The sequence below is a fragment of the Coregonus lavaretus genome (genome assembly GCF_964263955.1).
Source record: "Coregonus lavaretus genome assembly, chromosome: 12".
In the NCBI taxonomy this organism is placed as follows: Eukaryota; Metazoa; Chordata; class Actinopteri; order Salmoniformes; family Salmonidae; genus Coregonus; species Coregonus lavaretus.
The window spans coordinates 46,728,569-46,749,814 of NC_139999.1; the positions used below are offsets into that span (position 1 = coordinate 46,728,569).

General features: G+C 42.3%; 1 protein-coding gene across 4 annotated transcripts in view; it reads left to right on the forward strand.

Annotated features, from left to right (window-relative positions):
- Positions 1-21,246, forward strand: part of LOC311138996 (retinol dehydrogenase 12-like) — a 39,039-nt gene that overhangs the window by 10,831 nt on the left and 6,962 nt on the right. For 3 of the 4 annotated variants that reach the window (XM_084173819.1, XM_084173818.1, XM_084173821.1), the window contains 3 exons: positions 835-924; positions 3,934-4,122; positions 4,521-4,630. In XM_084173819.1, the coding sequence (XP_084029945.1) occupies positions 835-924; positions 3,934-4,122; positions 4,521-4,630 (389 nt within the window). Of the gene's footprint in view, positions 1-834; positions 925-3,933; positions 4,123-4,520; positions 4,631-18,554; positions 19,627-21,246 lie in introns of those variants that run through there. The other variant, XM_084173820.1, reaches the window with a different exon arrangement.

Here is a 21,246-nt window from a genome sequence, read left to right on the forward strand (position 1 = left end):
TTTGCAGTGCAGGTTCCCACACTGTTTTTACTTCCAGAGCTTTGGTGTTTGTCCTTCCCCGTAAACCATTTTCTCTCTCTCTCTCTCTCTCTCTCTCTCTCTCTCTCTCTCTCTCTCTCTCTCTCTCTCTCTCTCTCTCTCTCTCTCTCTCTCTCTCTCTCTCTCTCTCTCTCTCTCTCTCTCTCTCTCTCTCTCTCTCTCTCTCTCTCTCTCTCTCTCTCTCTCTCTCTCTCTCTCTCTCTGCATTGTTCTAGTGCAATATGCTGTTCAAATACAAGCATTTTTTTTGTGAAAATTAAATGTTATGTTTTTTGCTGTATTTGATTAATGTTATTGTATAAAAAGGTTTAAATAAATACAAATCTTACAGACATACATGATTTGTATACATTTTATTTCTGTGGTAAGAGGACTTGAAATGACTCGAAACTAAAATGGTAGGACTTTGGACTCGACTTGAGACTTGATGGCTTTGACTTTTGACTCGACTTGGGACTTGCCTCATCTTTGACTCGACTTGACTCGGGACTCGAGGGCAAAGACTTGAGACTTACTTGTGACTTGCATAACAATGACTTTGTCCCACCTCTGTCTATCACTGTTGGGAATGTTTGTCCTTGACACTGTGTCTGTTTGCGACATGCACATCCTTTTATGCCCAAAGTAAAATGCCTTCGCAGCTTTTCTTATCACATATTTTGGTAATGTTTTCTGTATTTTGATAAAAAAATATTTACTTTTTCACTTGAGTCTGTGTGTGAATGCTTGAGTGCGTGTGTGTTTCTATGTATGTATGAGTGTTCATTGGTTTGGTTATATTATGTCTGGACACAGGCTTGCCTAGAGATATCACCTCAGATGGGCTAGAGGTGTCCTTTGCTACCAACCATGTGGGTCCTTTCCTCCTCACCAACCTGCTTCTGGGTAAGACACCACATATTCCACTGATACCTCACCCTGCCATAAAGCTAGAGCTCTGTGTACAACTACTGCAGCGTTACACGGGCCACGGCTATAGGCTTATATGCAAAATATGTTCCTATAAAAGGGTTCTTCGACTGTCCCCATAGGAGAACCCTTTTTGGTTCCAGGTAGAACCCTTTTTGCTTTCAGGTAGAACCCTTTTGGGTTCCATGTACAGTGCCGGGAAAAAGTATTTGCCCACTTTCTGATTTTCTCTCTTTTTTAATATTTTTGATGCTGAATGTAATCAGATCTTCTACCAAAACCTGACTGAACAAGTAACATAACAATTACATACTTATTTAATTTATTTCATAAACAAAGTTATGCCACACCCAATGCCACTGTGTGAAAAAGCAATAGCCCCCTTACACTCAATAACTGGTTCTCACCTTTAGCTGCAATGACTCCAACCAAACGCTTCCTGTAGTTGTTGATCAGTCTCTCACATCGCTGTGGAGGAATTTTGGCCCAATCTTCCATGCAGAACTGGTTTAATTCAGCGACATTTGTGGGTTTTCAAACATGAACTGCTCGATTCAAGTCCTGCCACAACATCTCAATTGGGATTAGGTCTGGACTTTGACTAGGTCATTCCAAAACTTCACATTTGTTGCTTTTTAGCTATTTTCATGTAGACTTGATTGTGTGTTTTGGATCATTGTCTTGCTGCATGACCCAGCTGCGCTTTAGCTTCAGCTCACAGACGGATGGTCTGACATTCTCCTGTAGAATTCTCTGATACAGAGCAGAATTCATGTTTTCTTCTATTAAGGCAAGTCATCGAGGTCCTCAGGCAGCAAAGCATCCCCAAACCATCACACTACCACCACCATGCTTGACCGTTGGAAGAATGTTCTATGGACAGATGAGTCAAAAGTATAACTTTTTGAACGACATGGGTCCCATTATGCCTGATGAAAACCAAACACTGCATTCCACAGTAAGAACCTCATACGAAGAGTCTTGATGATCATCCAGGTGCTTTTTGGCAAACTTGAGTCAACTTTTTGGACAAAATGGGTTTTGTCACACAACACAATGCCACAGATGTCTCAATTTTGAGGGAGCGTGCAATTGGCATGCTGACTGCAGGAATGTCCACCAGAGCTGTTGCCAGAGAATTGAATGTTCATTTCTGTACCATAAGCCGCTTCCAACGTCATTTTAGAGAATTTGGCAGTACGTCCCACTGGCCTCACAACCGCAGACCACTTGTAACCACGCCAGCCCAGGACCTCTACACCAGGCTTCTTCACCTAAGGGATCATCTGAGACGAGCCACCCGGACAGCTGATGAAACTGAGGAGTGTTTTTGTCTGTAATAAAACCCTTTTGTGGGGGAAAAACTCATTTTGGTTGGCTGGGCCTGGCTCCCCAGTGTGTGGGCCTCTGCCCAGTCATTTGAAATCCATAGATTAGGGCCTAATGAATTTACTTCAATTAACTGATTTCCTTATATGAACTGTAACTCAGTAACATTTTTGAAAATGTTGCGTTTATATTTTTGTTCAGTGGAACGAAGCATGAATTATGCTCTGTATCAGAGAATTCTATAGGAGAATGTCAGGCTATCTGCCTGTGAGCTGAAGCTGAAGCTCAGCTGGGTCATGCAGCAAGACAATGATCCAAAACACAATCAAGTCTACATGAAAATGGTTAAAAAGCAACAAATGTGAAGTTTTGAAAACCCACAAATGTCATTGAGTTAAAACAGTTTTGCATGCAAGAGTGGGCCAAAATTCCTCCACAGCGATGTGACAGACTGATCAACAACTACAGGAATCATTTAGTTGGAGTCATTGCAGCTAAAGGTGGCACAACTACCGTATTTTCCGCACTATAAGGCGCACCGGAGTATAAGCCGCAGCAGCTAAATTGAATGATATTGAATGATGTGTACATATATAAGCCGCACTGGACTATAAACTGCAGGTGTTTTAATGTTTAATTACCATATGTATGGGTTCGTGCACAGAGGGGATTGTCGGGAAAGAGACAAACTGTCTCGCTCTCGTAATGTCTGTCTGTCTTGCTCTCGTTCTGTCTCTCGTTCTGTCTCTCGTACCACTCTCGGTTCCACTTTTACTTTTGCGCGCTACCTGTCTCACTCTTTTCCGGCCTCCAGCTTTTCCTGCTGGAGCCCGCCGCTTAAAGGTGGGGGGCGCGGACCGGTCATAGAGCCCATAGAGTTAAAGTTGGTGGACTGTAACCTGTAAAATCCATAGATTTAGGAGGTCTTCTAATGGCCGTTAGCTGTAAAAATCCATAGATTAGCCGCACCGTTATATAAGCCGCAGGGTCGAAAAATGGGAAAAAAGGCGCGGCTTATAGTCCAAAAATTACGGTAGTTATTGAGTGTAAAGGGCCAATTACTTTTTCACACACTGGAATTGGGTGTTGCATAACTTTGTTAATTCAATAAATAAAATAAGTATACTTTTTTTTGTTATTTGTAAACTCAGGTTCCCTGGATCTAATATTAGGTTTTGGTTGAAGATCTGATAATTATTCAGTATCAAAAATATGCAAAAATAGAGAAAATCAGAAAGGGGCAAATACTTTTTCACGGTACTGTAGAACCCTCTGTGGAAAGGGTTCTTGATGGAACCCAAAAGGGTTATTCAAAGGGTTCTCCTATGGGAACAGCCAAATAACCATCTTAGGTTCTACAGTAGATGGCACCTTTTTTCTAATAGTTTATTCTAGTGCTGTATTTTGTGAGTGTTATGCATTTTGTTACTTTCCCTGTTTTACATCTACTCAACCTTACAATAATTTACTGTATGTAACATTGTCCCAGTTATCGCACGTTACATTCCACACCTTACATTGTTACTGTATTCACTTCCCTTCCCACCACTCTTCTCTCGCCTCTACTCCTTCCCTCCCCTATCTCCTCCCTCCATCCCCCATTCCCTTTCTCCCTCCTCTTCCTCTCCTTTTCCTCCCCCTCTCCCCTCCGTCCAGACCTGTTGAAGCAATCAGCACCGGCACGCATCGTCAACGTGTCATCTGTGAACCATTGGAGGGGCAAGGTCGACTTCTCGCACTTCAAGGGCAAGAACCTGGGCTACACTATGGACAGTGTGTACAACCACACCAAGCTGCACAACGTCATCTGCACTAACGAGCTGGCGCGAAGGCTACAAGGAACAGGTGGGTATGAAGGCCTGGGCCAGTATTAATTAAGCATCTTAGAGTAGGAGTGTTGATCTAGGCATCTGGTTTGGCTATTCGATTATCAAATTCTTGTTTAGAGCACATAGTAGCCATACCCTATTTTACTGTTGCTAAAACAACTGTATTAGTGGATGTGTAACATTTTACAATGAGCATAATTTCTGAGTGGTCTTGTAAGGGAAGGGGGTGATGTCATGAAAAGTTAGGCGCCAAACATCTGTGGAGCTGGAGATTGAGTTTCCCCATGTGTGTCAGACTTTCCATGAAATCAGATTAATGGTAAAGGAGGGACATGGATTTCTGGGTTTTTGTGTGGTTTATAATCTCTTCTGTGTGCGGGTGCGCGTGCATGCGCGCGTGTGTGTGTCTCACAGGGGTGACAGCTAACTCCCTCCACCCCGGGTTGGTGATGACAGAAGTGATGAGACACTATAACTTCATGGTTCGGTTCCTCTTCAACATTATCGGAATCTTCTTCTTCAAGGTGAACATTTTTTATAAAACACCCTGGTGAAAATCATTCATACAGTACATTGTTTAACACTTTATTTTACCATCCTGTTTCAGCTGGTATTAAGTAAGAAACCATTTCTGGTACTTATATGTTACGTAATAATTATCATTTTATACAGTAGTTTCCAAATAAATAACAAGTAAATAGTGGACTGTAAAATAAAGTGTAATCAATATTTTCAGTTTGTCTGAAATGAAAGAGCGAAAGGGATTCATTCAAAGGTGCATTTCAGTGGTGCACACTGCACTAATGACAACACATTTTAAAGGCAATCTCCCTGCTTTTTGTGGATATCGCATTCAAGTGCAATGTGCTTGTTGACATTGCTCCTTTGACTGAATTCTGGCAAAAGTGTGTTTCTGAGAAGGTCTGTAGTTGGGAAGAAAATGTGTGAGACATAAAGATTTGTTATTGTTATGGTCCTGGTTGTTACATTTATGGGAACAGGATGTGTTAGGTCTCACTTAATTCACAACAAAACTAAAGAGACTTACTGCACCAGACAACCGACAGTGCGTGTTTTAAAGGTAATTTACACCTGAGCCAATATTCACAGGGTTTACCATGAATGCGAATGGCAGAGAAATTGGTTGACCTTTTCACCTGTATAGTGCGCTGCTCGATAACGCACCTAGTTTTTCTTATTTTTGAAGAATGACTAAATAGTAGAACTTTAAAACGTAATGCAGGACCAGCGAAGGACACCACAACATAAGACCACATTAAACAGAGGCCAGACCCCATTTAAATGGGCAAGAGTCTTTAGCCCAGGCTTAAAGGCAGTGATGGTCTGGGCCATGCAGAGATGGAGTGAAAGCTTGTTTCACAGCTAGGGGCCGAAGGGGTGTAGACTGTATGGTCACCCATCGTTTTGAGGCAGGTCTTTGGGACAGAGGAGTCTTTGATCATTTGTCATGATCCTAAAGATGATGGTTTTCTTAGGTGGGGACCAGACCTGGGATAACTATAGTTTTAATTATGCTTTGTGGAAAGTTTTTTTTTAATTGAGGGGAACAAATGGTTACTTTGGAGGTGACTACAACTATATGAATACAGATTTTTGCCTTTTAGGCGTACATTATGGGAATGATAATCTCAATGATAATCTCATACTCGGCAAAAGCTAAATCTGATTTAGTGATTAATTTTCTTCAATTTTAATTTCTACCTTAGAAAAAGACCATTAAAATGTTTACACGGTAAAGAAGAAAATACAATTTCTGAATTTAAGCAGGAATACAATCTTTTACGTTTGAAGAGAGCCAACAATTACAGGTCAAACTCCAATAAAGCATATTACTTAATGACAAATAAACCTGGTAAATATCTCGCAGCTCTCACAAAAGGAACACATGCTAAACCAGTTATAATTTAAAAAGAAATAACAACGTGATTAATGACAATTTTAAAAGCTTCTATGAAAATGTATATAAATCAGAATTAAACAACAGTTGGACGGATCCTATAGCCTTCTTAGACTCAACAACCATGAAGCAATTATTAGAAAACAGAAATCGCCCAAAAATAAATATTACATACTGTTAAAACATTTACCCAGAGAAAAGCACCAGGAATGGATTGCTTGCCCATAGAATTATATTCAACATTTTGGGACAAAGTAGTGCCCATTTTTACACAAATAACACACGTCACTCAATTCAGTACTTCCTAGTTCTATGTCTCAAACAGTTATTTCAGTTATATTAAAATCAGGAAAATCTGGAGAGTCCCCTACTGATTATAGACACAAGTTTAATAAACTGTGACAATAAAATAATAACAAAGCTTATAAGCAATAGTCTTACCAGACTTGAAATATCAATCAAAGAGGGTTTATTAAAAATAAACACTTACAAACAAATACAAGAACATTTTTCAGTTTAATACAATACGCAAAAAAAATATAAATAGATTGATCAATAATGGCTGTTGATGCCGAAAATACTTTAGACCATCTTGAATGGCCTTTTTTATTTAAATCTTTGGAAGCTTTCAACTTTCCATCTGAAATAATACAAATAATATATAAATGTCCTAAAGCAAAAATATGCACAAATAATACATTATCTGATGATAAAGCTAAGAACATTAACAACTTCATAGTTAAGAACACTATAACAATATGGAAGAAAATGTAACGTATTCTACAAGAACCAATATCACTCCCTAAAAACACAACCCTATGGAACAATCCTTGGATAGCTTTTCAGAATTCACCGATAAATTGGTCTACATGGAAAACTAACAGCATAGTTAGTAGCAACGGTTAATGACTTGGTAACAGGAAGTAAATGTATTTCCATGATAGATCTGTCCAAAATTGCTTTTTAATTCTATGTAAATATTTTAAAATACATGCAACTCAAGTTACATATCACGAAATTCCGATTTGAAATCTTTTCGACATCAGAGCAACCTTGAGGGAATCTTATCAAATCAACTTTTATTGGTCACATACACATGTTTAGCAGATGTTATTGCGGGTGTAGCGAAATGCTTGTGTTTCTAGCTCCAACAGTGCAGTAATATCTAACAATTCACAACAATACACATAATACACACAATCTAAAAGTAAAATAATGTAATTAAGAAATATAAATATTAGGATGAGCAAACTCGGAGTGGCATAGACGAAAATACAGTAGAATAGAATACAGTATATACACTACCGTTCAAATGTTTGGGGTCACTTGTTTTGTCCTTGTTTTCCATGAAAACATACATGAAATGAGTTTGAATAGGAAATATAGCAAAATTAATAGGAAATGTAGTCATTGACAAGGTTAGAAATAATGATTTTTAATTGAAATAATAATTGTGTCCTTCAAACTTTGCTTTCGTCAAAGAATCCTCCATTTGCAGCAATTACAGCCTTGCAGATCTTTGGTATTCTAGTTGTCAATTTGTTGAGGTAATCTGAAGAGATTTCACCCCATGCTTCCTGAAGCACCTCCCACAAGTTGGATTGGCTTGATGGGCACTTCTTACGTACCATACGGTCAAGCTGTTCCCACAACAGCTCAATAGGGTTGAGATCCGGTGACTGTGCTGGCCACTCCATTATAGACAGAATACCAGCTGACTGCTTCTTCCCTAAATATTTTTTGCATTGTTTGGAGCTGTGCTTTGGGTCATTGTCCTGTTGTAGGAGGAAATTGGCTCCAATTAAGCGCCGTCCACAGGGTATGGCATGGCGTTGCAAAATGGAGTGATAGCCTTCCTTCTTCAAGATCCCTTTTAACCTGTAAAAATCTCCCACTTTACCACCACCAAAGCACCCCTAGTATGCACGCATGACTGTAAGTCGTTTTGGATAAAAGCGTCTGCTAAATGGCATATTATTATTATTATTATTATTATTATTATTAGACCATCACATTGCCTCCACCATGCTTGACAGATGGCATCAAGCACTCCTCCATCATCTTTTCATTTGGTCTGCGTCTCACAAATGCTCTTCTTTGTGATCCAAACACCTCAAACTTCGATTCGTCTGTCCATAACACCTTTTTACAATCTTCCTCTGTCCAGTGTCTGTGTTCTTTTGCCCATCTTAATCTTTTCTTTTTATTGGCCAGTCTGAGATATGGCTTTTTCTTTGCAACTCTGCCTAGAAGGTCAGCATCCCGGAGTCGCCTCTTCACTGTTGACATTGAGACTGGTGTTTTGCGGGTACTATTTAATGAAGCTGCCAGTTGAGGACCTGTGAGGCATCTGTTTCTCAAACTAGACACTAATGTATTTGTCCTCTTGCTCAGTTGTGCACCGGGGCCTCCCACTCCTCTTTCTATTCTGGTTAGAGCCAGTTTGCGCTGTTCTGTGAAGGGAGTAGGACACAGCGTTGTACGAGATCTTCAGTTTTTTGGCAATTTCTCGCATGGAATAGCCTTCATTTCCAGTGGCGGCTCCTGAAAAAATTCTCAGGAGGGGCAATTTTTCTGATGATTTAGGTGACCTACACACGTGCACGAGTCCGTGCACGCGATTCCAGATATCTTTACCTCTGAATAAACTGCCTTTATTATACCATATCCACCCTGTCCAAAGTCTCTACTTGGTCTCAGTTCTCCAGTAAACTTGTGATTATCAACAGTACACAACGGTAACAAACAATTGGGGGAACTCACGGGGCAGATAGTAACCACTTAAAAGGAAGCGATTCCCAAACCTTCCATAACAAAGCCATCACCTACAGAGAGATGAACTTGGAGAAGAGTCCCCTAAGTAAGCTTGTCCTGGGCCTCTGTTCACAAACACAAACAGACCCCACACAGCCCCAGGACAACAACAACAACAACAACAACAACACAATTAGACCCAACCAAATCATGAGAAAACAAAAAGAGAATTACTTGACACATTGGAAAGAACAAACAAAAAAACAGAGCAAACTAGAATGCTATTTGGCCCTAAACAGAGAGTACACAGTGGCAGAATACCTGACCACTGTGACTGACCCAAACTTAATGAAAGCTTTGACTATGTACAGACTCAGTGACCATAGCCTTGCTATTGAGAAAGGCCGCCGTAGGCAGACCTGGCTCTCAAGAGAAGACAGGCTATGTGCACACTGCCCACAAAATGAGGTGGAAACTGAGCTGCACTTCCTAACCTCCTGCCAAATGTATGACCATATTAGAGACACATATTTCCCTCAGATTACAGCGATCCACAAAGAATTCGAAAACAAACCCAATTTTGATAAACTCCCTTATCTACTGGGTGAAAAACCACAGTGTGCCATCACAGCTGCAAGATTTGTGACCTGTTGCCACAAGAAAAGGGCAACCAGTGAAGAACAAACACCATTGTAAATACAACCCATATTTATGTTTATTTATTTTCCCATTTGTACTTTAACTATTTGCACATTGTAACAACACTGTATATATACATAATATGACATTTGAAATGTCTTTATTCTTTTGAAACTTCTGAGTGTAATGTTTACTGTTAATATTTATTGTTTATTTCACTTTTGTTTACTATCTACTTCCCTTGCTTTGGCAATGTTAACACACGTTTCCCATGCCAATAAAGCCCTTAAATTGAATTGAATTGATAGTAAGGTCGCAATGACACAGAAAGCAGTTCAATGTCGGGGTACAGAGTCGCTCTCTTACCAGGATCGCGGTCCGCTCTGACCAGGGTGAAGGTGGCCGGCTCCACTTCTCTGTCCGGGACTCATCCAGCCAAGTCTCCCAGCTGTATTGGGATTCAGCTGCCAGCAGCGTTTTCATTATTTAGTCCGTTCGTAGCGGGTATGTACACGATCAACAAGATCAGTCCAAAACCAACCACTGGAAATCCATGGAGACGCTTCTAGCCGCCATTGTCTTAGTTACGTTCAACGTTACGTCACGTATGACGAAAGCGCGTAAGTGCAAGCCCACAGACACCCATAGAGAATGTATTGAAAGCTTTGAAATGTGAAAAAAATAGATTTTACATGACAGGCTATGAGAGACTTCTGGGCGATTTTCAACTTGACTGAAATCGCCCCAAAAACGGGCGGGGCCATTTGAAGCACGACTTTAGCCTGATTTGACATTTAGTGGCTGGCAGATCAGACGTGAACACTGATAACTGCTGTTGCCGTGATATAATTGATTAGAAAAAAAATCCCTTCCTTTTCCCGTTTGGCAGTGCGTCGCCCATATCGCCCTATTGAACAAGCCGTCCCTGTTCATTTCTCAGAACAAGAATAGACTGACGAGTTTCAGAAGAAAGTTATTTGTTTCTGGCCATTTTGAGCCTGTAATCGAACCCACAATTGCTGATGCTCCAGATACTCAACTAGTCTCAAGAAGGCCAGTTTTATTGCTTCTTTAATCAGCACAACAGTTTTCAGCTGTGCTAACATAATTGCAAAAGGGTTTTCTAATCAATTAGCCTTTTTTAAATGATAAACTTGGATTAGCAAACACAACGTGCCATTGGAACACAGGACTGATGGTTGCTGATAATGGGCCTCTGTACGCCTATGTAGATATTCCATTAAAAATCAGCAGTTTCCAGCTACAATAGCCATTTACAACATTAACAATGTCTACACTGTATTTCTGATCAATTTGATGTTATTTTAATGGACAAAAAAAATGCTTTTCTTTCGAAAACAAGGACATTTCTAAGTGACCCCAAACTTTTGAACGTTAGTGTACATATGAGATGAGTAAAGCAAAAGTGACTAGTGTTCCATTATTAAAGTGGCCAGTGATTTCAAGTCTATGTATGTAGGGCAGCAGCCTCTAAGTTGCAGGGTTATGTAACCGGTTGGAAGCTCCAAGTGATGGCTATTTAACAGTCTGATGGCCTTGACATAGAAGCTGCTTTTCAGTCTCTCAGTCCCAGCTTTGATACACCTGTACTGACCTCGCCTTCTGGATGATAGCGGGGTGAACAGGCAGTGGCTCGGGTGGTTGTTGTCCTTTATGATTTGTTTTACCTTCCTGTGACATCGGGTGCTGTAGGTGTCCTGGAGGACAGGTAGTTTGCCCCCGGTGATGCGTTGGGCAGACCGCACCTCCCTCTGGAGAGCCCTGCGGTTGCGGGCGGAGCAGTTGCCGTAGCAGGCGGTGATACAGCCCGACAGGATGCTCTCAATTGTGCATCTATAAAGGTTTGTGAGGGTTTTAGGTGCCAAGCCAAATTTCTTCAGCCTCCTGTGGTTGAAGAGGCGCTGTTGCGCCTTCTTCACCACACTGTACGCTGAGGAACTTGAAGCTTTCCACCTTCTCCACTGCGGTCCCGTCGATATGGATAGGGGTGTGCCCCCTCTGCTGTTTCCTGAAGTCCACGATCAGCTCTTTTGTTTTATTGACGTTGAATGAGAGAGAATTTTCCTGGCACCACACTCCCAGGGCCCTCACCTTCTCCCTGTAGGCTATCTCATCATTGTTGGTAATCAGGCCTACTACTGTTGTGTCGTCTGCAAACTTGATGATTAAGTTGGAGGCGTGCGTGGCCATGCAGTCATGGATGAACAGGGAGTACAGGAGGGGAATGAGCACGCACCCTTGTGGGGCCCCTGTGATGAGGATCAGCAAAGTGGACGTGTTGTTTCCTACCTTCACCACCTGGGGGCGGCCCATCAGGAAGTCCAGGACCCAGTTGCACAGGGTGGGGTTCAGAATCAGGGCCCAGAGCTTAATGATGAGCTTGGAGGGTACTATGGTGTTGAATGCTGAGCTATAGTCAATGAAGTCGGAAGTTTACATACACCTTAGCCAAATACATTTAAACTCAGTTTTTCACAATTCCTTACATTTAATCCTAGTAAAAATTCCCTGTCTTAGGTCAGTTAGGATCACCACTTTATTTTAAGAATGTGAAATGTCAGAATAATAGTAGAAAGAATGATTTATTTCAGCTTTTATTTCTTTCATCACACTCCCAGTGGGTCAGAAGTTTATATACACTCAATTCGTATTTGGTAGCATTGCCTTTAAATTGTTTAACTTGTGTCAAATGTTTCGGGTAGCCTTCCACAAGCTTCCCACAATAAGTTGGGTGAATTTTGGCCCATTCCTTCTGACAGAGCTGGTGTAACTGAGTCAGGTTTGTAGGCCTCCTTGCTCGCACACGCTTTTTCAGTTCTGCCCACACATTTTCTATAGGATTGAGGTCAGGGCTTTGTGATGGCCACTCCAATACCTTGACTTTGTTGTCCTTAAGCCATTTTGCCACAACTTTGGAAGTATGCTTGGGGTCATTGTCCATTTGGAAGACCCATTTGCAACCAAGCTTTAACTTCCTGACTGATGTCTTGAGATGTTGCTTCAATATATCCACATAATTTTCCTTCCTTATGATGCCATCTATGTTGTGAAGTGCACCAGTCCCTCCTGCAGCAAAGCACACCCACAGCATGATGCTGCCACCCCCGTGCTTCACGGTTGGGATGGTGTTCTTCGGCTTGCAAGCCAAACATAACGATGGTGATTATGGCCAAGCAGTTCTATTTTTGTTTCAACAGACCAGAGGACATTTCTCCAAAAAGTACGATCTTTGTCCCCATGTGCAGTTGCAAACCGTAGTCTGGCTTTTTTATGGCGGTTTTGGAGCAGTGGCTTCTTCCTTGCTGAGCAGCCTTTCAGGTTATGTCGATATAGGACTCGTTTTACTGTGGATATAGATACTTTTGTACCTGTTTCCTCCAGCATCTTCACAAGGTCCTTTGCTGTTGTTCTGGGATTGATTTGCACTTTTCACACCAAAGTACGTTCATCTCTAGGAGACAGAACGCGTCTGCTTCCTGAGCGGTATGACGGCTGCGTGGTCCCATGGTGTTTATACTTGCGTACTATTGTTTGTACAGATGGAAATTGCTCCCAAGGATGAACCAGACTTGTGGAGGTCTACAATTTTTTTTGATATCAAGCAAAGAGGCACTGAGTTTGAAGGTAGGCCTTGAAATACATCCACAGGTACACCTCCAATTGACTCAAATGATATAAATTAGCCTATCAGAAGCTTCTAAAGCCATGACATCATTTTCTGGAATTTTCCAAGCTGTTTAAAGGCACAGTCAACTTAGTGTATGTAAACTTCTGACCCACTGGAATTGTGATACGGTGAATTATAAGTGAAATAATCTGTTTGTAAACAATTGTTGGAAAGATGACTTGTGTCATGCACAAAGTAGATGTCCTAACCGACTTGCCAAAACTATAGTTTGTTAAAAAGAAATTTGTGGAGTGGTTGAAAAACAAGTTTTAATGACTCCAACCTAAGTGTATGTAAACTTCCGACTTCAACTGTAGGTATTCCTTTTGTCCAGATGGGAAAGGGCAGTGTGCAGTGCCATGGTGATTGCATCGTCTGTGGATCTATTGGGGTAGAAAGCAAATTGAAGTGGGTCTAGGGTGTCAGGTAAGGTAGAGGTGATATGATCCTTAACTAGCCTCTCAAAGCACTTCATGATGACAGAAGTGACTGCTACGGGGCGATAGTCATTTAGTTCAGTTACCTTTGCTTTCTTGGGTACATGAACGATGGTGGACATCTTGAAGCAAGTGGGAACAGCTGACTGGGATAGGGAGCGATTGAAAATGTCCATAAACACTCCAGCCAGCTGGTCTGCGTATGCTCTGAGGATGCGGCTAGGGATGCAGTCTGGGCCGGCAGCCTTGTGAGGGTTAACACGCTTAAATGTCTTACTCACGTCGGCCACGGAGAACGAGAGCCCACAGTCCTTGGTAGCGGGCTGCGTCGGTGGCACTGTGTTATCCTCAAAGCAGGCGAAGAAGGTGTTAAGCTTGTCTGGGAGCAAGACATCGTTGTCCGCGACGTGGCTGGTTTTCCCTTTGTAATCTGTGATTGTCTGTAGACCCTGCCACATATGTCTCGTGTCTGTGCCGTTGAATTGCGACTCCACTTTGTCTCTATGCTGAAGTTTTGCCTGTTTGATTGCCTTACGGAGGGAATAACTACAATGTTTGTATTTGGCCATATTCCCAGTCACCTTGCCATGGTTAAATGCGGTGGTTCGCGCTTTCAGTTTTGCGCAAATGCTGCCATCTATCCACGGTTTCTGGTTTGGGTAGGTTTTAATAGTCACAGTGGGTACAACATCTCCTATACACTTCCTGATGAACTCGGTCACCGTATTAGTGTATTCATCAATGTTATTCTCAGAGGCTACCCAGAACATATCCCAGTCCACGTGATCAAAACAATCTTGAAGCATGGATTCCGATTTGTCAGACCAGCGTTGAATAGTCCTTAGCACGGCTACTTCCTGTTTAAATTTCTACCTTTAGAAAGGGAGGAGCAAAATTGAGTCGTTATCAGATTTGCCGAAGGGAGGGCGGGGGAGGGCCTTGTAGGCATTTCGAAAGCTGAGTAGCAGTGGTCTAATGTTTTCTCAGAGCGAGTGCTACAGTCAATATGTTGGTAGAACTTCGGTAGCGTTTTCCTCAAATTTGCTTTGTTAAAATAAATGCGGCCTCAGGATATGTGGTTTCCAGTTTGCCTAAAGTGTAGTTATTTGAGGGCCATCGTGGTATCGGCTTGGGGGGGAATATACACTGCTGTGACTATAACTGAAGATAATTCTCTTGGGAGGTAATACGGTCAGGTGAACAAAAGGACTTGAGTTTCTGTGTGTTATCACAATCACACCATGAGTAGTTAATCATGAAACACCCCCCCCCCCCCGCCTTTCTTCTTCCCCGAGAGTTCTTTATTCCTGTCTGCGCAATGTACTGAGAACCCAGCTGGCTGTATGGACGAAGACAGTATATCCCGAGAGAGCCATGTTTCCGTGAAACAGAGTATGTTACAATCCCTGATGTCTCTCTGGAAGGAGGTTCTCGCCCTGAGCTCGTCTACTTTATTATCCAGAGACTGAACATTAGCGAGTAATATACTCGGAAGCAGTGGATGGTGTGCGCGCCTCCTGAGTCGGACTAGAAGTCCACTCCGAGTCAGAAAAGGATGTTCATATGATAGGTAAGATATACAAAACCTTGCAGAGACTATATCCACTGACAATCTCTTATAATATAAACAATTGGAACCAAGACTTAAAAATAACTGATGTTGGCACAAGATGGAGGGAATGTTGGAGCATAAATAACGAAATTACAGTTAACGAAAATGTACGCTTAATCCAGTATAAACTAATGTATAAAATGTATTATACAAGAGACAAAATAAACAAATTCTACAGCACAACAGCAGAGTCGTGTCTTAAGTGTAAAACTAACAATGACTCAATAATCCATACTTTCTGGGAATGGCAGAAGTCCAAAAGTTATGGGTGGAGCTAGAAAGTTGGCTGTCAGAAGTATTACAATGTAAACGTACTTTTAATCCGTCTGTCTGCATATTTCAAGACATGGAATATGGGGTATAGTGAGATACCCAATGGGCTGAACGATTCTCTTCTCATCACTCATCTAGAAAAAAATTATACTAAAAACATGGAAATCAATCCCCCATCATTAACGCAATGGGAAAATCAAATTATTTATTATTGAAATAGAATGGGCGACCGAGGAAAAACAAATTGGTACAATTTAAGGCCAAGTGGCAAACAACAATGCAGGCACTAGGGATGGTGGTGTGAGCATGCGGATCTGGGCAGATTAAATGTAGTCGATGTTTGTTTGTGTCTGTAAGTTGATGTTTGTATGTTTGTATCTGGTGTGAATAAAACATTTTTTAATGATAAAATAATACATAAATAAATACCTTCAAATAGTATTTGTTTTTCTGAGACCTGTATTTGAATATCAAAGAAAATAGTTGCCTTTTAGTTGAAACTCTATATAAGCTATATTCCACTACAATACAGTGGGGGAAAAAAGTATTTAGTCAGCCACCAATTGTGCAAGTTCTCCCACTTAAAAAGATGAGAGAGGCTTGTAATTTTCATCATAGGTACACGTCAACTATGACAGACAAATTGAGGGAATAAAATCCAGAAAATCACATTGTAGGATTTTTAATGAATTTATTTGCAAATTATGGTGGAAAATAAGTATTTGGTCACCTACAAACAAGCAAGATTTCTGGCTCTCACAGACCTGTAACTTCTTCTTTAAGAGGCTCCTCTGTCCTCCACTCGTTACCTGTATTAATGGCACCTGTTTGAACTTATCAGTATAAAAGACACCTGTCCCAACCTCAAACAGTCACACTCCAAACTCCACTATGGCCAAGACCAAAGAGCTGTCAAAGGACACCAGAAACAAAGTTGTAGACCTGCACCAGGCTGGGAAGACTGAATCTGCAATAGGTAAGCAGCTTGGTTTGAAGAAATCAACTGTGGGAGCAATTATTAGGAAATGGAAGACATACAAGACCACTAATAATCTCCCTCGATCTGGGGCTCCATGCAAGATCTCACCCTGTGGGGTCAAAATGATCACAAGAACGGTGAGCAAAAATCCCAGAACCACACGGGGGGACCTAGTGAATGACCTGCAGAGAGCTGGGACCAAAGTAACAAAGCCTACCATCAGTAACACACTACGCCGCCAGGGACTCAAATCCTACAGTGCCAGACGTGTCCCCCTGCTTAAGCCAGTACATGTCCAGGCCCGTCTGAAGTTTGCTAGAGTGCATTTGGATGATCCAGAAGAGGATTGGGAGAATGTCATATGGTCAGATGAAACCAAAATATTACTTTTTGGTAAAAACTCAACTCGTCGTGTTTGGAGGACAAAGAATGCTGAGTTACATCCAAAGAACACCATACCTACTGTGAAGCATGGGGGTGGAAACACACAATTTTTCTGCAAAGGGACCAGGACGACTGATCCGTGTAAAGGAAAGAATGAATGGGGCCATGTATCGTGAGATTTTGAGTGAAAACCTCCTATCATCAGCAAGGGCATTGAAGATGAAACGTGGCTGGGTCTTTCAGCATGACAATGATCCCAAACACACCGCCCGGGCAACGAAGGAGGGGCTTCGTAAGAAGCATTTCAAGGTCCTGGAGTGGCCTAGCCAGTCTCCAGATCTCAACCCCATAGAAAATCTTTGGAGGGAGTTGAAAGTCCGTGTTGCCCAGCGACAGCCCCAAAACAACACTGCTCTAGAGGAGATCTGCATGGAGGAATGGGCCAAAATACCAGCAACAGTGTGTGAAAACCTTGTGAAGACTTACAGAAAACGTTTGACCTGTGTCATTGCCAACAAAGGGTATATAACAAAGTATTGAGAAACTTTTGTTATTGACCAAATACTTATTTTCCACCATAATTTGCAAATAAATTCATTAAAAATCCTACAATGTGATTTTCTGGATTTCTTTTTCTCATTTTGTCTGTCATAGTTGAAGTGTACCTATGATGAAAATTACAGGCCTCTCTCATCTTTTTAAGTGGGAGAACATGCACAATTGGTGGCTGACTAAATACTTTTTTCCCCCACTGTACCTTGAGTATTTGAAAAGTTAGTATTTTCAAATAAACTACAAAATACAACTATTTCTGCCCTGGTCTGGTGGGGACCCAACACAACAGAGGCACACCACAGAATGAGTTAACAAACAAATCCACTCAGTAGAACAACTGTAAACGCTACCACATGTTGGGAATGAAAGCAGCATTTATTTCGGTCTTTGGGCTGACGTGAACCGTGACAGTGGAATTTGGACTGTTTTGGCTGTGTGTGTGTGGCACATGACCACCTCGTAAGAACTGGGAGTTAATCCAGAAATAACTTTTTGGGCTCTATTTCATCTGTATTGCTGAATTATTACAGATTGCGCAATGGAAATGTGAATGTAATTTCCGATTGAGCAGACATATGGAGCGTTTACCTTGAATGCAGTCTATGCTAACACGGGAACATTGAAATTTAAAGGCAATCAAGTTGTAATGGTAAACTTCAGCGACACAAATTTAATAGAGACCCTAAATCTAAAGACAGAATAAACCAGTGTGAAAAGGGGTCAAGTGGAGTAGAGTGTCTGAAAAATTACATTTCTAGCAGTTTCACAACTATATTTCACAGACTTCCCAGAATCAACAAGGGAAATCTGTCAATTCTATGTTACTTTGTCAAAGTTGCAAATTAAGGAAGACTCCCTTTCCTGGCATGTGACTAACATTTTTTCACAGAAACAAAGCACTGAGCTATTGACTGGCAGTTGATGTGCTTACTAGCAGTGGCTGTCTCTTTTATGCAGAGGTGGTTAGTGTGTGTGTGCGTGTCTTCTTAGGCTGAGATTCAATCTGATCACCGCTTGATCCGTGTTAAAGCGCTTGACATTTAAAGGTACTTTCCGATTGAGCCGGTATATGCAGCAATTACTGTGAACGCAGTCTCCGTGAACGCGGGAACATTGCCTTTAAAATGTGCATAACTGTCAGTGCGATTGGATTGAATCCCGGCCCTACTGTATACCCAGCCTCACCCTCTCCCATCTCTGTCCACACAGTCTTCTGAGGAAGGGGCAGTGAGTACCATCTACTGTGCGGTTGCCACGGAGACGGAGGGAATAACAGGGAAGTACTTTGACAGCGACTGTTCCCTGGTTCTTCCTGCCCCCCTGGCCCGAGATCCCGCCCTCGCAGTAAAGGACTTTGAGTTCTGCGAGAGATTGACATCCAAGCTCTGAGAGAGCGAGAGTTTATCTTGAAGTGTTTTATTCAATAGCAGACAAGTAAAATAATGTAAGCTTTTGTAATCTGTGAACTCATGAAGGATGCATATCATATGTTCTATTAATAACATTGTTTATTTGTTTATTTGTGTGTGTTGAGTGTTGTAGTAGAGTCACCTAACGCCTCAGACACACCAATAATGGTTGCCGGCCGAGAGTACTTATCTCGCGAAAATGTTGGCAGTCAGACGTCCACCAGCAGGTGGTCCCTAAAACACAGCGTGTGGAACCAACGGCAGATCAACATTTGGTGCGATGTGTGTGGTCCTTAAGATTTGAGTCGACCTAAAGCCTCCATGCAGGAATACAAATCCTCGTCCCAAAAATCTGAAGTCAAGAAGACATATAAAGTGATGCTTTAAGCTGTAGGTCATGTGATCCATTTCAGCTTACTGTATTTTCCTTCACTGTGAGTAGGGACCTGTGTTTTTGTTAATCATGTCACATGACCTGGAATTTTTTACTTTTATTTTAAGCCTTTTCCAGAAATGAAAAGTAGACCAAAAATGAAAGCAATTGTCTGAGGGTTTTCAAATCAAATCAAATCAATTGTTATTTGCCACATGCGCCGAATACAACAGGTGTAGACATTACAGTGAAATGCTTACTTACAAGCCCTTAACCAACAATGCAATTTGTAACGTATTTTTAAGTTAAAAAAATAAAAGCAAACAACTAAAGAGCAGCAGTAAAATAAAATAACAGTAGGGAGGCTATATACAGGGGGGTACCGGTGCAGAGTCAATGTGCGGGGGCACCGGCTAGTCGAGGTAATTGAGGTAATATATACATGTGGGTAGAGTTAAAGTGACTATGCATAAATAATAGACAGTAGCAGCAGCGTAAAAGAGGGGGGTGGGGGTGGGGGTGGGGGGGCAATGCAAATAGTCCGGGTAGCAATGATTAACTGTTCAGGAGTCTTATGGCTTGGGGGTAGAAGCTGTTGAGAAGCCTCTTGGACCTAGACTTGGCGCTCCGGTACTGCTTGCCGTGCAGTAGCAGAGAGAACAGTCTATGACTAGGGTGGCTGGAGTCTTTGACAATTCTGAGGGCCTTCCTCTGACACCGCCTGGTATAGAGGTCCTGGATGGCAGGAAGCTTGGCCCCAGTGATGTACTGGGCCGTACGCACTACCCTCTGTAGTGCCTTGCGGTCGGAGGCCGAGCAGTTGCCATACCAGGCGGTGATGCAACCAGTCAGGATGCTCTCGATGGTGCAGCTGTATCATTTTTTGAGGATCTGAGGACCCATGCCAAATCTTTTCAGTCTCCTGAGGGGGAATAAGCTTTGCCGTGCCCTCTTCACAACTGTCTTGGTGTGTTTGGACCATGATAGTTTGTTGGTGATGTGGACACCAAGGAACTTGAAGCTCTCAACCTGTTCCACTACAGCCCCGTCGATGAGAATGGGGGCGTGCTCAGTCCTTTTTTTTTTTCCTGTAGTCCACAATCATCTCCTTTGTCTTGATCACGTTGAGGGAGAGGTTGTTATCCTGGCACCACACGGCCAGGTCTCGGACCTCCTCCCTTTAGGCTGTCTCATCGTTGTCGGTGATCAGGCCTATCACTGTTGTGTCGTCAGCAAACTTAATGATGGTGTTGGAGTCGTGCCTGGCCATGCAGTCATGGGTGAACAGGGAGTACAGGAGGGGACTGAGCACGCACCCCTGAGGGGCCCCGTGTTGAGGATCAGCGTGGCAGATGTGTTGTTACCTACCCTTACCACCTGGGGGCGGCCCATCAGGAAGTCCAGGATCCAGTTACAGAGGGAGGTGTTTAGTCCCAGGATCCTTAGCTTAGTGATGAGCTTTGAGGGCACTATGGTATTGAACGCTGAGCTGTATTAATTGAACAGCATTCTCACGTAGGTGTTCCTCTTGTCCAGGTGGGAAAGGGCAGTGTGGAGTGCAATAGAGATTGCATCATCTGTGAATCTGTTGGGGCGGTATGCAAATTGGAGTGGGTCTAGGGTTTCTGGGATAATGGTGTTGATGTGAGCCATGACCAGTCTTTCAAAGCACTTCATGGCTACAGACATGAGTGCTACGGGTCGGTAGTCATTTAGGCAGGTTATCTTAGTGTCCTTGGGCACAGGGACTATGGTGGTCTGCTTGAAACATGTTGGTATTACAGACTCAGTCAGGGACATGTTGAAAATGTCAGTGAAGACACTTGCCAGTTGGTCAGCACATGCTTGGAGTACACGTCCTGGTAATCCGTCTGGCCCTGCGGCCTTGTGAATGTTGACCTGCTTAAAAGTCTTACTCACATTGGCTACGGAGAGTGTGATCGCATAGTCATCCGGAACAGCTGGTGCTCTCATGCATGCTTCAGTGTTGCTTGCCTCGAAGCGAGCATAGAAGTGATTTAGCTCGTCTGGTAGGCTTGTGTCACTGGGCAGCTCGCGGCTGTGCTTCCTTTTGTAGTCTAATAGTTTTCAAGCCCTGCCACATCCGACGAGTGTCAGA